Raw genomic sequence first — 17202 nt, forward strand, 5'->3', positions numbered from 1 at the left:
GAAGCCACTGAAGAAAATACTTTTGAGACTAGAAATATTCAGTTATCCACCAAAAAGTTGTGGATCAGTGAGTCTAAAGGGTAGGCTTTACACCAGGGGTCCTCAAACTTTTTAAACAGGGGACCAGTTCACTGTCCCTCAGACCGTTGGAGGGCCGGACTATAGTTTAAAAAAAACTATGAACAAATTCCTATGCACACTGCACATATCTTATTTTGAAGTAAAAAAACAAAACGGCAAAAACACCCGCATGTAGCCCGCGGGCCATAGTTTGAGGACGCCTGCTTTACACTAATGATTTATATCTGCGAAAAGTAGTGAAATCTTAGGATTTTAATTGACCCCATCCTCTCTAATAAAATGGTAATATGCAAATTAACCATCACTCCGCTACATAAGCCACGCCCACCAGCCAAGCCACGCCCACCAGCCAATCAGGGCGAGTATGCAAATTAACCTCAATCCAAGATGGCTACAGCCACAGAGAGCAAGGTTTCCCAGGTAACAGAGCAAGCCAAGCTTTCCATAGCCGTTGCAGGCCTAAGCCTCCACTCAAGCTACAAAGTTTCAATTATAGAAGGTAAACAAATTCAAACAAATGGCGGCAGAATGGAGCTTGAGAGAGCAGGCCAGGGTTGCCGGCAGCAACAGGGGAAGCAAAGCTTTCTGCACACCCTGGCCAGGCTCACCCGCTTAAGGCTACAAAGTTTCAATTGTAGAAGGTGAATTAACTGCCCCAGAAATGGCTGCAGCCCCAGAAATGGCTGCCGCCCCAGTCTACAAAGTTTCAATTGTAGAAGGAAAATAAATTCCAGATACCAGGTCCTCCCCTTGTGTTGCCAGGAGGCGTGGCCGGCCTGCAAACCACCACAGGCCCCTCGCTCAGGCTGCCCCACACCCTAAGGGAACCCCCACCCTTATCTGTGACACCCTTCAGGGCAAACCAGCTGGCCCCCACCCCTATACCAGGCCTCTATCCTATCTAATAAAAGAGTAATATACAGATTGATCATCACTGCAACACACAATATAGCTGCCCCCATGTGGTCAAAGATCCTGCCCCCATGTGGACACAAGATGGCCACTACAAATGGCCAGCAGGAGAGGGCAGTTGGGAGGCACCCGGCCTGCAAGTGAGGGCAGTTGAGAGGGACCAGGCTTGCAAGGGAGGGCAGTTGGAGGTGATCAACCCTGCAGGAGAGGGAAGTTAGGGGTGACCAGGCTGGCTGAGGAGGGAAGTTGGGGGCAAACAGGCTGGCAGGGGAGCAGTTAAGCATCAACCAGGCTGGGAGCGGAGTGGTTAGGGGGTGATCAGGCTGGCAGGCAGAAGCGGTTAGGGGCAATCAGGAAGGCAGGCAGGCAAGCAGTTGGGAGCCAGCAGTCCTGGATTTTGAGAGGGATGTCCGACTGCCCGTTTAGGCCCGATCCCACCAGGATCGGGCCTAAACGGGCAGTCGGACATCCTTCCAGGAGTCCCAGATTGGAGAGGGTACAGGCTGGGCTGAGGGACAACCCCCCGCCGTGCACGAATTTCGTGCACCGGGCTTCTAGTTTTTAATATAAGCTAAAAGTGTGAAGGGCTGGTTTTTGGCATCACATAGCATATAAAATATTGTCAAGACCATAGCAAAGAAACCCTTGCTCACTGAAATAAATGCCCTTTGCTGTCTTTCAGCATAATTAAAAAGGGGTCCTCATAGATCATCTAGTCCTTCACCCTCAATCTAGAGAAAAGGAATGCAAATTTTGGAGACATAAAATATCTTAGCTAGAACGACAGGTGAGCTATAGAATTGTTGCTCAATCAGGTATCATATCTATGCACTGTGCAGAGTATCAAGCTACATACATATAGATATAGTTGGCTCCTAACACATACATTATTCACTTATTCATATTTAAAATTATTTCAGTGATATTTCATATTTAAAATTATTGCAGCCTTGAACAGCACATCCGATTTAAGCCCATTTGCTTGTGCAATACATATGCTGAGAGGGGAAAATGAAATTTGATAAAGGCTAAAAAACAAAACAAATACATATATATCAATCGGTAGGTAACAACCAGGGTAGCATCCTCTTCAAAGTGACATACATATTTTTCACACATTTTTTGCACATTTAGATAAACCCACAAGGGAGCTGCCTTCTTTACCTTCTGGGAGTGTAGAATGGTAGACGACAGGGCTCCAGGGACTGGAAAGCTGATCCACATGCAATCGGACAGCAAATTCATATTTGGTGTTTGGCTCTAGTCCTTGAACCAACATGTGCGTTTCTGATCTATGATAATGAGCAATGAAGTTGTTAATGCCTTTAGCACGTTGTTTCTCAAAGACTGCCAGTACTCCCAATCAATACAGGAGGGAGAGCATATTGAAATTTTTTTACACTCAAAGAGCAATCTGATTTGACTATTACATACCACATTTGGTAATATCCTATAAAAATAGGCCTATAAATTGTCACACAAGTTGCCTACAAGTATCCTAATACAAAGGGATTTCCTCTGAAATGTTGGAAGTCAAAGTATACTTTAAAATTATAGTGATAGGCATCTTTTTATCTATAACCTAGAAAACAGAATGGCTTTATTTTTTGATGCCAACATGAAGATGATCTTTTGTTTTTCCTTAGACATGCTTTTCTTTCACCACATGCAAGTAAAGGAAAAACAGCTTCTTGCCTAATCTTTTTGCATGAGGCTGGGGAAACAAACAAACAAAAATCATTTACGGGAAGTAAATGTCAAAAAATGCAGTTTCAGAACTGAATATGGTAAAGGTGCAAAATCCCCAGGCATTTTAATAAGTAAGGTAAGTCCTGAGACAAATGCTCACAGCTGAAGCTCAGGCCAGCCCAAGAACGCAGGAAGTATGAGCGAGGAAGGGAGCAAAGGAAACAACCATTAATAGAAACTACATACGTTTGAAGGTATAGAACCAAAGAAGCATTCTGCAGGCCGACAGGGTTACAGCGAATGGTGTAGTTAATTATTTGTGCCGTGGTGAATGCAGGCCTCCTCCAGTGCAGGAAGATGGAAGATGAGGTGTTAGCCTTCGCATAGAGATGGTGGGGTGGTGGTGGAGGAGGAACCATGCGATCACGAACAGCTATTGAAAAAGACAATGTTAATTTACCTCACGGCATAACATTGATTGTAGGGAGTGGTAAATGGTAAAATCATAACACCCCACCCAGTAAGCTGACTTTAGGTCTTTCTTCCTCGAGAGGTTTGTCGCGGTCTATTATTCAAACCTGACCAACTCTTCCATGAGTTAGGTGAGGAATCAAATATTATCAATACTTCGATTGCAAAACAGAAGCATGGAGAAGTCAAGCTACCCGGCAAAGGCATTCAGAAAGCCAGCAGTGGACTTAAAACGCGGCAGACACACACTTTAGTAACAATAAAATCAAACAGCTCTTAGTAGCAATAAAACTGAACAGTAACTGGAAGGAAATAATTAGCCTCAAGGTTGGAGCAGATAAAAGAAAGTTCATTATATGTAGGCATTCAGGGTAATTTTTCCCAGTTAAATTTCTTATGGTCTTTTGCATGCAAAAGTAAAACAGGCTCTTATAATGAAATACATATCACTTAAATATTTACTGAGCAGGTACTTGTTCAAGATACTATCTTAGGCACCATGGAGAATATAAAGAAATCCCACCATGAAGGCTTCCTAGTAGTAATGGGACTGACATTTAAAGGCAGAGGAGAAAAAGGAGCGAGCCATCCATAGTTAAACGAGCTACCATAACTCTTACTTACACACACATCCTGGGGTGCTGACTGTCTGGTCTGCCTGATAACCATCTTCTATGTTGTTGTAAGCCAGCAGCCTCACGTGGTATTTTCTTCTGGGGTCTATGAAGAAACCAACAGCTTCATAATTAGGTCCAGCCATCTAGATGCAAACTAAGGTTCTAGAGTCTTTCTACATTTTGGTTTTTAAATCTTCTGAATGAATACCAGTTCTAAGTAAAATGAAATTTTCACTCTCCCTATCCTATACGATGACTCAGCAATTCACCTTACTATGTCATTGCTTTTGTGACTATCTAACAATTATTTAAAATTTTACTTTGCTTAACCTCACTTCAAACAGTAACATTACTAACAATACTCTTCCTCCTCCTCCTCAACTGAGATAGATTTAAAAGAGGTAGGTTGGGTGATGAATCACTTATAAGAAGTTACACTATATAGGCGTTTTTATTTAGTTATTTGACGGTAAGTTTATTAAAAGCATGAAAATCAAAGTCAGATGTTTTTCCCCTCAAGGCTAAGGAGAATGACAACTGTCATCCTTTAGCACGTTTGAAAATCTTTAGAACCATGTGTTATTTATTTCTAAGCATGACCTTTTCACAAACTTACATTTTCAAGTTGAGAGCTAAATTCACCAAGAAAGATGAGTTGGAGCTCCCTCTACTGGTATTCATTAACTATCACAATCTGAAAACCAAAGTCGGTCCCATGCATATTACAAAAAAAAAAATAAAAAAAAAAATTCTGGCTTCTGAGAAATAAATTATTATAACATTTAAATGATATACTTTAGAAAACATACAAGAAGTTTAATTATATCAATAAATTTAAGTATAACCATTTATAACTACAGAATGCTTACTTAGGGCAAAAGTAAATATTATTCAGAAATAATGTATGTCTTCCCTCCGCCCTAGCTTTATTGAGGTATAGTTAACAAATAAAAGTCATATATTTTAAGGTGTACAGCTTGATGTTTGATATACATAGACACTGTGAAATAATCACTGTAACCAAGCTAATTAACATCCATCATCTCATGTATGTGTGGGGAAAACACGTAACACCTACACTCTTAGCAAATTTTAAGTAGACAATAGAATATTTATAATTATAGTCCCTATGCTATAAATTAGATCTCAAAAAAATTTTTTGTATAACTGAAACTTTGTAGCCTTTGATTATCTCATCCCATTTCCCCCACCTTCCAACCCTGGTACCCATCACTGTACTCTGCTTCTGTAAGTTCAACTATATTAGATCCCATATGTAAGTGAGATCACACAATAATTGTCTTTCTGTGTTTGAACTACTTTACTTAGCATAATGTCCTCTAGGTTCATTGCAAAAAGCAAGATTTCATTCTTTTTTAGGTTCAATAATACCGTATTTTCCGGCGTATAAGACGACTTTTTAACCCAGGAAAATCTTCTATACGCCCAGTCGTCTTATACGCCGGAAAATACGGTATTCCTGTACGTAGTGTGTGTGTGTGTGTCCGCACGCGCATGTCACATTTTCTTTATCCATTCACCAGTCAACAGACATTTAGGTTGTTTCCATATCTTGTCTATTGTGAATAATGCTTCAGTGAACATATGGGGTGGCAGATATCTCTTCAAGATACAGATTTCAGCTTGGCCTGCGGCTCAGTGGTTGATTGTCGACCTATGAGCCAGAAGGTCGCAGTTAGATTCCCGGTCAGGGTACGTGCACAGGTTTGCAGGCTGGATCCCCAGTGTGGGGCATGCAGGAGGCAGCATATCAATAATTCTCCATCATCATTGATGTTTCTATCTCTCTCCCTCTTCCTTCCTTTCTGAAATCACTAAAAATATATATACTTTAAAAAAGATACAGATTTCACTGCCTTTTGGTATATTACCCAGAAGTAGAAAAACAATAATTTTTAATAGATATAGCCAATGTGGAAAAGGACTTAGAATAAAAAAAGATAAGTCTAGAGTAAATCCAAACATTTAAAAAAATAAAAAAATAAAATGTGAAGTTTATTAAATTCTTCTAGGTAATTTAAGAGTTTGTATAAACATTTTAGAAATTGATTAATATATTCTAATATTTAATATTAAATTCCATTTAAAAGTTTTCCTAAAATAAAAATATTTATTTCTATTTGTTTTGATAAAATTAAAAACACAAAAAAATTATACAACTTAGAAAATTTCTGTTATTTCTAGATAAAAGGGTAGGAAGATTAATAACTTCTGACTAATCTATAGAAAATGTTTCTCAGATACATTATCTTGAGTATCACAAAACTCTGTAAGATATGTTCTTCCATTTATTAAAAACTGTGGTAAAAACATATTAAGTAGCGTGTCTAATGTCATACAAAGCTGAACCAAGACCCTGTGGATATGACAATATAGGGCCTTTAAATTTACACAAATTTACATGGGCCCTTGTCACTGCAAGTTTGTCTCCTTATAATGAATTTCAAAATTGAAATATGTTCAAATCCTATCTAATAATAGACAAATATGCAAATTGACCATACCTCCGATACACCCACAAGCCACGCCCACAAGCCACGCCCACCATCCAATCAGAGCGAGTATGCAAATTAACCCAAACCAAGATGGCTACAGCCACAGAGAGCAAGGTTTCCTAGGTAACAGAGGAAGCCAAGCTTTCTGCCAGCCGTTGCAGGCCTAAGCCTCCACTCAAGCTACAAAGTTTCAATTATAGAAGGTAAACAAATTCAAACAAATGGCGGCAGAATGGAGCTTGACAGAGCAGGCCAGGGTTGCTGCCGGCAACAGGGGAAGCAAAGCTTTCCGCACACCCTGGCCGGGCCCACCCGCTTAAGGCAACAAAGTTTCAATTATAACCCCAACACAAATGGCTACCAGCCTCAGAGGGAGCCCCAGGCTTGGCTCCGCTCCAGGCTACAAAGTTTCAATTGTAGAAGGAAAATAAATTCCAGATACCAGGGCCTCCGCTTGGGTCGCCAGGGGGTGTGGCCGGCCTGCAAACCACCACAGGCCCCTCGCTCAGGCCGCCCCACGCCCCAAAGGAACCCCAACCTGATCAGGGACACCCTTCAGGGCAAACCAGCTAGCCCCCACCCCTGTACCAGGCCTCTATCCTATCTAATAAAAGAGTACTATGCAGATTGATCATCACTGCAACACACAATATAGCTGCCCCATGTGGTCAAAGATCCTGCCCCCATGTGGACACAAGATGGCCACCACAAGATGGCCAGCAGGAGAGGGCAGTTGGGAGGCACCCGGCCTGCAAGGGAGGGCAGTTGAGAAGGACCAGGCCTGCAAGGGGGGGCAGTTGGAGGTGATCAACCCTGCAGGAGAGGGCAGTTAGGGGTAACCAGGCCGGCAGAGGAGGGAAGTTGGGGGCAAACAGGCTGGCAGCAGAGTGGTTAGGGGGTGATCAGGCTGGCAGGCAGAAGCGGTTAGGGGCAATCAGGAAGGCAGGCAGGCAAGCAGTTGGAAGCCAGCAGTTCTGGATTGTGAGAGGGATGTCCGACTGCCCGTTTAGGCCCGATCCCAGGGATCGGGCCTAAACGGGCAGTCGGACATCCCTTGAGGGGTCCCAGATTGGACAGGGTATAGGCTGGGCTGAGGGACAACCCCCCTCCGTGCACGAATTTCGTGCACCGGGCCTCTAGTATTTTATAAAATGACTAGAGGCCCAGTGCATGATTGAATCATGCACATGTAGGATCCCCTACATGCTTTCGCTTTTCGCGGTGGAGCTGGGTGCCTGTCCGCTGGTGCACCAGGCCTTTCAGAAGCCTCCGGCTCAGCAGAGGCTTCTGAAAGGCCTGGTGCCAGAGCAGACAGGCACCCAGCTCCTCCACTTTTGATGGTCCGCGGCCACTGAGGGGGGCTACCCTGCTGTTGAGAGGTGCAGGGGGCGGGAGGTGCTCAATTTACCATATCAGTTAGTAAATTGATCTGGCTACTTTACAGAATTGTGGTAAAGATTAGAGTCAACGGCCGCTGACGGGGGCTGCCGTGGACACCTGGCTACCCTGCCGTTGAGAGGCGCAGCTGGGTGTCCGCGTCAGGCCCCCTCAGCGGCCGCGGATCTGGCAGTTGAGAGGCGCAGGGGGCGGGAGTCCCGCCCCCTGCGCCTCTCAACAGCAGGGTAGCCCCCCTCAGTGGCAGCGGATCCGTGCCTCTCAATGGCCGGATAGGCCACCCCGAGTCCTGCCCCCCAGCCTCCCGCCGCCCAATCGTGGGCGTAGCGGAGTGATGGTAATTTACATGTTACTCTATTATTAGATAGGATTACTGGAGAACATAGAAATATACTTGGATTTCATCACTCAAATGATTTCCAACATTCGGCACTGAAATTCTAAGATCCACAAGATTTTGGTTCAGATTAAAGGCTAATCTGAACCTGCTTTTTCTTTCTGTTTTTTGTTGTTGTTGTTAATCCTCCCCTGAGGATATTTTTTCCCATTGATTTTTAGACAGTGGAAAGGAGGAAGGGAGGGAGGGAGAGAGAGAAAGATCGGTGAGTGAGCATCAATAGGTTGCCTCCCGCAGGCACCCCACCCGGGGCTGGGGAATCTAACCTGCAACCCAGGTACATGCCTTGACAGGGGATCAAACCAGCGACCCTTTGCTGTGTGGGCCAGTGCTCTAACCACTGATCCACACCCGCCAGGGCTGCTTTTTTCTTTCTTTCCTCCTACCATGTTGCTGAACTCATTAGTCAACTGAATCCTGAGTTCAGTTTTACAAATACTCCCTCTGAATGGGTACAAATGGAATTCAACAGGCTCTTTGCAACCTAGTTCTTTATAAAGTCACAGTGCCATCTTCAAAAACATTTCTTCATTCTGTCTGTGCTCAGAAGAGTATCTTTAGGAAAGCTTCCTGAGTGTGAGTGAGGTCTTATGTCAGGAAGATAGCAGACACAGAAAAGGAAGGATGAGACAGAATTTGCCCAAAGTAGCTCACAGTCTCAGGGAGCTGGACACGGATACAGCCCTCCCTCATAGAAAGCTGCTTTGGATAAGGGCTTATGAGGACAGTCGGAGAGATTACTCCTTTTTCTACAGTGCAATCAATCAACACTTCATGAGTGCTTCGCTGGAATATTTTTTAAACCCTGAAATGGATTCTTCCAAGTTTTCCCTTCTTCCTCTTTAGAAAATGAACTGCTTACACTAAATTTAAAACCCAGAATTAACCTATTTTTTTTAATGGTCAGGCAGAGCAGAGAGGAGAGAACAGAGGTGCTCCCTTAAGACCCTCACCACCTGGCTATTTCCCACTCAGCACAGACTGCAATGAGCCCACTGTGAGGAGGAGCACACCCGGACGCCCATCTGGAACTCATCCGAGGAGCCAGCCCATCACAACCCTCTCCTGTGCTGGGCTGCTGCCCCTGCTCCTTACAGGAGGTCAGGAAAATGTAAACCAACGAGCAGGCGAATCGAGCACGTGGAGGTGCACCCCATTCGTTTCTATCCACACAAAAAAGGGAAGACAAGAACCAGGATAATTTTGGAAATGATTTTAGTAGGAAAATAAATAGGACATACTATGTGGAAAAAACAATTTAGAGGGATACCCCACTCACATTTGTTCACATGTGATCCCTTCTTCATGCTCTACAAAGATTCTTGTTTTAAAAAATAAGAAGTGCAGGTTGGGCAAGCTGAGCAGGGGGCCACATGCATTTGCCATGTGCTTCTGTTAGGTTTTAAAGCATATGACTCCAATCTCAAAATCTAGTCATTATGTTATTTTGGTTTGTTACTCCAGAGACCCAGGCACAACCTGGCTTATTCTTGTTCACCACTTTGTTAGAAATTTGATTTCATGTACTGTCTGTAAATTTAAGAGGGAACTCAGGGGCCAGGGCCCTCAAATAATGTCGAGATGAGCATTATCAGGCAACAAGAGTCATTAAGAAAGAAAACAGAGAACAGATACACAGTTAACAAATTTAATGGTCTGACAGAGTAAAAAAAAAAAAAAACTAGTTTAGGAACAATATATTAAATACAGTCAAACGCACACACAATGTGCCTCAGCTTAAGTAGCACTAATCCTTAAACTCTGCAGTTCTGCAAAGACCCTCTAATACATGAGGGACAGACAAAGCAGAGACCCAGGATCAACACTGCAGGGCCACAGGAACCAGTTCCCACGGTCTGTTACAAGCTCTTCTTGAGTTAAGTGTCGCCACACCACATATGTGGTGCTTGGTTACAGAGACTCAGCAGAGTTGGGCTATGTGGTTTAGGGGGGGAAACAGCAGAGTCAGGAAGAGCAGCCACAAGGAATAATGCAGGCCTTCTCAAAACTAAGCGAGGGAAGGAGGAGAAAGAGAGAGGAGAAACTTGGTCCCAGTTTCTTCAAAACTTAACACGAGGCGTATAAAAATCACTCCTCAACAGGACTAACTCTTAATGATCCCAGTGCTGATAGCTCACATAGTGTTTGGATCTATGGTTAAAGTTGCTTAAAGGTTTAGCAATATATAAAGACTAGAGGCCCGGTGCACAGAATTTGTGCACTCAGGGCAGGGGAGTCCCTCAGCCCGGCCTGCGCCCTCTCACAGTCCGGGAGTCCTCGGGGTATGTCTGACTGACAGCTTAGGCCTGCTGCTCCCCATGCTTCTGGCTGAGCGGTGCTCCCCCTGTGGGAGCACACTGACCACCAGGGGGCAGCTCCTGCGTTGAGCGTCTGGCCCCTGGTGGTCAGTGTGTGTCATAGCAACCGTTCGTTCCACTGTTCAGTCGATTTGCATATTAGCCTTTTATTATATAGGATGAAGGGTCAAGAAAGAAAGTTCAAATTAATTGAACAGAAATCGGACTCCACATGTTTTCATTCCTAACTATGGAGTGTCTGTCAGCTTAAGCTAACAAAATCGTGGTCCCAGCCAAATTAACTTTCTTTATTAGGGAGTCAACCTTTGGCCAAAATATGAGGCTCTCCTTGAAGCATTGCAGTAGCTCTACACACTATCTTTACTCCACTGGCTCCAGGACTTGCCTCATTTCTTTGCTTTCTGATTCACTGTCACCACTAGCTCTTCTTCTTGAGTCTGTTTCATATAGGAAGGAATCAGAACCAGAAGTCTGGTTGGTCAAGAAGGAGTTCAAGGTATAAATAAACAATTATTAGGTGCCTCCTAAAAATCAAGGACTGACCCTACCCAGTTTGGCTCAGTGGATAAGAGCGTCGGCCCGAGGACTGAAAGGTCTTGGGTTTGATTCCAGTCAAGGGCACGTACTTCTACGTTGGTTGTAGGCACAGTCCCCAGCCCTGGTTGGGACACATGTGGGAGGCAACCAATTGATGTGTCTCTCTCTCATCAATGCTTCTCTCTCTGTGTCTCTTCCCCTCCCTTCTACTCTCTCTAAAAATCAATGGAAAAAATATCCTCCGCTGAGAATTAACAACAAAAATCAGGCACTGTATGAAAGACTCAAGGATTAGAAAGACATAGCTTTTGCTTTTAATTTCAATCTTCCAAAGGAGACAGACTGGTAAATGAATACTCTGTGTTATTTACTAACTGCACAACCTTGAACACATTTCTTAAGTTTCCTTAACCTCATTTATTTGCCTTTGGAAAACAGATATAATCCCTTAGAGGGATTTTCAAAGTATTAAATGAAATCATGCCTATTAAGTACTTTTTACAGTGCCTATAATTAGTACACACAATATTATTGTTGTTATTATGTGAGTAAAGCTGCCTGGGAGAACATAAAAAGTACTACCAAAAATATGGTGCACTTACATTTGGGAATAATCTTTGTGAAGTCAAATGAATAGCAAAGATGTTTATTCAAACACACAGGGTCTAGAATCCAGACTATCAGTAAATTAACAAGGAGCACACACTGAAGCTGAGTTCTAACTACTCTCTGTCCTCGTTAATACTCCCTAGTGCAGTGATGGCGAACCTATGACACGCGTGTCAGCACTGACACGCGTAGCCATTTCTGATGACATGCGGCCGCTGAGGCGGCCGCATGCCGAGGATTAAACATTTGCTGCTCCTGAGGATGAAACATTTGCGAAATAATGTTTTTTCCTCAAAGTGACACACTACCCGAGTTATGCTCAGTTTCTTGGCGAAGTCTGACACACCAAGCTCAAAAGGTTGCCCATCACTGCCCTAGTGCATGGAGCAGGTAAGGCACTTAAGCGTCTGACTTATGGTACATGTATGACAACGTGCTGTTTGTGTTTATGACCACTAAGAGCTTGCTGTTTGAGCAACCATGTCACATGGTGTGTAATCCTCTCAGCGTCAAATCCACCTTCACCCATATCTTCCATATTAATCCAATAATCCCTCATCTGCTAACAAAGAAACAACCTGATGATAAATGCTTTGGAAAATCTTAACAGGTTTCTTCCCTAATGAAAGAATCGTTTCATAAATGGGAAATATGGAAGAGTTTGAGGACTAGCATTAGAAGCAGCAAGCAGATGGAAGCAACGAATTAATTCACTCTGTTAATTATATCCAGTTTTAACAATTAGGTTATTATTCTCAGCAACTACAACTCAGAACAAGAAAAACAGATCAAGAAAATGAGACTCCCTGTAATGCCAATATTTTTTAAAGAGGCACCAATCAAGAACCTAATTCCATTCTAAAATTATATGACTCAACAATAAAAGTATATTAGCTGCATTTTTAACATATTAAGTAACCTACTAAAAACTCTGGTAGTAACATCCCCATTTTTCATTGCAACATGTTCCTAAAGACCACAAGACAACAAAAACCCCCACATCTTCCAGTGTTTTACACGAATAACTTGTGTTTCTGCTCTCTATCACTAGGTGGCATCTGTGTACCTCTAAAGGGTGTGATGGCCCCACTCATTTAGCTGTGAAGGTGGGAGCTATTCATACACCAGCTGAAACTGATGAATGAGCAATTCAAAACAGGTCTGCGTGACATACAGCTATTGCTTAAGTTTCATCAAATGAAAGACTTCATAAAATGCAAAGTAGTGAAAAGGGAGAAGGGCTCCCTTGGATCAGTGTTTGTCAAATGAACTTTAAAAACCCTGTGAGCTAGGTAGCGTTTTTGTCCCCTGACCTTTATAGAGAGGAGGATGCTGAGACAAACAGGTAAGAATTCTGACTTCTAATGAGTCAGTGCTACTAAAGAAGCAAAGAGACAGTCTAGCACAGTGACTGAGGGAGGGCTGAGCTGTCAGACCCAGACTTCCTGGATTACAATTCTAGCTTGGTCATTACTGTACCACCTAGGGAAGTTATTTTCCCTCTCTGTACCTTGGTTAAAATTACCTATAAAATGAATACAATAAGGCCGTTAGGAAGAGGAAATAAAGTAATTCACAAACTGATGAAAGGAATGTCCATGTATAATAACATCCTATCTAATAAAAGAGTAATATGCAAATTGACCATCACTCCAATACACAAGATGGCTGCCCCCATGTGGACACAAGATGGCCAACACAAGATGGCCAGCAGGGGAGGGCAGTTGGGAGGGACCAGGCTTGCAAGGGAGGGCAGTTGTGGGCGATCAGGCCAGCAGGGGAGGGCAGTTGGGAGGGAGCAGGCCTGCAAGGGAGGGCAGTTGGGGGCAATCAAGCCTGCAGGGGAGGGCAGTTAGGGGTGACCAGGCCTGCAGAGGAGGGCAGTTAAGGGTGACCAGGCCTGCAAGGGAGGGCAGTTAGGGGCAAACAGGCTGGCAGGGGAGCAGTTAGGCATCAATCAGGCTGGCAGGCAGAAGCGGTTAGGGACAATCAGGCAGGCAGGCAGGTGAGCAGTTGGGAGCCAGCAGTTGGGAGCCAGCAGTCCCTCTCACAATCCCTCTCAGGATTGTGAGAGGGATGTCCGACTGCCCATTTAGGCCGGATCCTACAGGCAGTCAGACATCCCTTGAGGGGTCCCAGATTGGAGAGGGTGCAGGCTGGGCTGAGGGACACAAACCTCTGTGCATAAATTTCGTGCACCAGGCCTCTAGTCATTAATAATTACATATTGATAAAAAAAAACAATATACTGATATAAGTATCAATAGTTGATGTAAAATACTCTTAGCATCCCATGACTCCTAATCCTGGCTCCCTCTCACATAGAAGAATAGGCTGATGCAGTGATTCCAGTGCAGACCCTGGAACCAGACGACCTGGGTTTGAACTGAGTTTCATCTATTAAATGGGAAATGAGTTTGTATTTGTAAAGTGCTTATAAAAAACATCTAGCAATTGGTAGAAACCTTTTAGTGCTAAATAAATAAGTGTAGAGGAGGTAAGTGGTTTGAGAATGAGGGGTTTTGAATTTTAATCTTGGATTTAGTAGTCATGTGGCTGCAAATTGGGCACTCTCCTGGAACTCAGTTTCCTCATCTTTAAAGATTAGGAAGTTGAAATGTATCAGCTGTTCTCAAATTAGTTTAGGTAATAGTGTATTGGGGGAGTGAAGACAAAGGTACAAATAAGTACCACGCAAGATGGGAGGAGATTTGCTAAAACTCCAAGGGAGCCCAGCCGGTATGGCTCATTGGTTGAGTGTAGACCTGTGAACCAAGAGGTCATAGTTCGATTCCTGGTCAAGGCACATGCCTGGGTTGCAGGTTTGATCCCGAGTAGGGGGTGTGCAGGAGGCAGCTGATCAAGTTTCTATCTCTCTCTCCTTCTCCTTTCCTCTTTGAAAAAAAAATTAAAAAAAAAAATATATATTTTTTTAAATCCCCAAGGGAATTGAAAAGAGGGAATGATTACTACTTTGGAGGGTGAGCAGGGCTTCAAAGAAGTGCATTTGAGCAGAATCTGACCTTATGGCAAGCATGGAAAAGAAGAGATGGAGGCCAAGAGAAGAGTATAAGCAAAGGCTCAGGGCCAGGAACACCTGGGTCAGGGATGAGGAACAAGGAAGAGTTCCCTCAAGGGTACAGGAGTGAGGGTCACATAGAAAAGTTAGACTGGGGGCAGATCTCAGAGAGTTTTGAGAGTCAGGCTAGGCACTCGTATTACATACACATTCAGAGGACAGCTGACTAAATGGAATTGTGAAGAGAAGGGATTAATGAGAAGAAGAAAGCTCCCAAGTTAACAGCCTGAGTCAACCAGCAGAACTGGGAGAGGATATGCTTGGGAGAGCCAATGCCATGTTGAGTCAGAGATGCTAGAACATTCAAGTGGAGATGACCCGAGGGTGATTAAAAAGGCTGCATTTCCGTGGCCAGTGTTGCTAAGTGGTTAGAGTGTTGGCTGGCCCACAGAAGGGTCATGGGTTCCCCAATTCTGATCAAGGGCACATACCTGGGTTGTAGGTTCAATCCCTGGCCCTGGTTGGGACGTGTGGGGAAGGCAACTGATCAGCATGTTTCACATCAATGCCTCTCTCCCCACCCCTCCCTCCACTGTCTCTAAAAATCAATGGAAAAAAGTCTTCCCGGGTGAGGATTAACAACAACAGAAAAAGTGCTTCATGGAGCCAGCAGCTAGGATGGAGAGGCACACTCAGCAGTCATCCATGGAGGAGGGGTGCCAAGGGAGGGAAAAGACAGCAGGGACTGGAAACCTGGAGTTGAGAGGGGAAGTGGTCTTAAAAGAGCCATGAGGTGACCCAGGAAGGTTAAAATCTCACGGAAGACGGGAGAAGGAGATTAGTTGACAATGTCCAATATAGCAGAGAAGTCACCCAGGGTAAGAATGACATCTGGTATCTAGGTCCTTTAACAGAGTAAATTCATTAGAAGGGATGGGGTAGTGGAAAACATGGAGGAGCAAGGAGGTTCTGGGTCATTGGAGAAAGAGCTATAAAGGGGAATGAAAATGAATTATCTTCTGATATGTACCTAGATGTTAACAGTGGTCTCCATCTCTATCTGCTAGAAGTTTTGGTTATTTTGCTTCCTGTATTTCCATGTGTTCTACAACAAATATGAATTTCTTTGTTAATAAAGTAGGTGGGGGAAATGTATTATCTTTTATATGCCAACAGCTAGTATGTACTTTATATGCAGTATCTTAAATAATCCTTACTACAACCCTGTAAAATATGATTATTTTTATTTTATAGGTAAGGATACTTCTACATAACTAAATTAGCTTTCCTTTAAGGATTATTTTTCTATATACAGGGTGGAGCAAAAGTAGGTTTAGGGTTGTGAGTATGCTAAATACAGTTTATCCTTATATAATTAATTAGTTATTGTATTATATTCCACACAAACAACTGTAATCCTACTTTTGCCCCACACTGTAAAATATCCAAAAATGTATTTTAAACTTCCCTGGTTCTTTAGAATGCTGGAATTGAAATTTTTTTGATGCTTCAAAACCATCCTTGTGAGCATCAATTGTAGCTTCTACAATATAAGAGTAGTTGTTTTTTTAAACTTATTTTTCTTGGCCTTCAACTCCAATTCTATGTTTCTAGGTCTATTTTATGTTAGGGCCATATAATCACTAATGTTTGAAAAAACAAATATCATAACATGTTAGAACATGTGTAAATTAAGAGAATAATTCTAAAGAATGACATCCTCTCCTGCCGAGTGGCTTGTGACTTAAACCCCTTTTTTGGCCCGCTACCAGGTTTTTGGTTATGTCTGGAAGAGGCCAGGCTATAGGCCCTGAATAAGTGGGTGATATTAATGTACATGGGAGGTAATCAAATACACAGTAGAGCAAAGTCAGAATAATCAAAGATGTAAACATTACTGAATAAATTAATTTTATTTTAAGGAGAAAACATTTAAGAATTCCAGTCCTATCAGATTTTGATCATTGTTCTGCCCTTACACTTCAAGCTATATACAAGGTAAAACTAATAGGCTCACTTAGTAGGAAGTACCCACACCCCCACTCCCAACCTTCCCCCAAACACTATGAAGACCAAATGTTCTCTGATTGGAAATGAACTCAGACAGTAAAACAGATGGACATCAATTCCAATTTTATGAATTCTTTGTTGTAATACTAACATATCTAGACATTTGGTTTCCTGGAAAATGCACAGTAGAAAACAATTTTTTACAAAGTGTTTAGCTGTGGACCAATAATAAAAGAGATAATATTGGAGTCATGAACAGCAGCAGGCCTTTGTCTCCTCCAGCTGCTGCTTGCTGGTGAGGCTCCAGAGGCCTTGAAAAGAGCCAGGCCAGAGTGGACAGGTCAGGGGGAGGTAAAATTAAGAGAAAACCCGAGGCCAGGACCATGAGAAACCTTTATCCCACAGGAGTCAGTCCATCTTTGATATTTCTAAAATTCAAATCCGGGAAAGACTTCTTAAGCTCTCTTTTCCATCCTTCTACGGAAACTTCTCCGGTGGTGGGAAAACCAATCCTCCTAGGACCAAAAGAAGATAAAGCAACCCCACCTACTTTAGGACAGTCCCTGCCGCTTGCTTAGTACACAGACAAGGAACATGTTGGAGTGGCTTAATACAATGTCTTAAGCAAATG

General features: G+C 43.1%; 1 protein-coding gene across 2 annotated transcripts in view; it reads right to left on the reverse strand.

The window, feature by feature from the left end:
• PRTG (protogenin) overlaps positions 1-17202 on the reverse strand; it is a gene marked incomplete at its 3' end in the record, with an annotated part of 130043 nt that overhangs the window by 14470 nt on the left and 98371 nt on the right. For both annotated transcript variants that reach the window (XM_079767757.1, XM_079767756.1), the window contains exons 12-14: positions 3778-3873; positions 2929-3115; positions 2158-2285 (exon numbers count right to left, since the gene is read on the reverse strand). In XM_079767757.1, the coding sequence (XP_079623883.1) occupies positions 2158-2285; positions 2929-3115; positions 3778-3873 (411 nt within the window). The remainder of the gene's footprint in view (positions 1-2157; positions 2286-2928; positions 3116-3777; positions 3874-17202) is intronic.

This window comes from Cnephaeus nilssonii (assembly GCF_951640355.1).
Source record: "Cnephaeus nilssonii genome assembly, chromosome: 4".
Lineage (NCBI taxonomy): Eukaryota > Metazoa > Chordata > Mammalia > Chiroptera > Vespertilionidae > Cnephaeus > Cnephaeus nilssonii.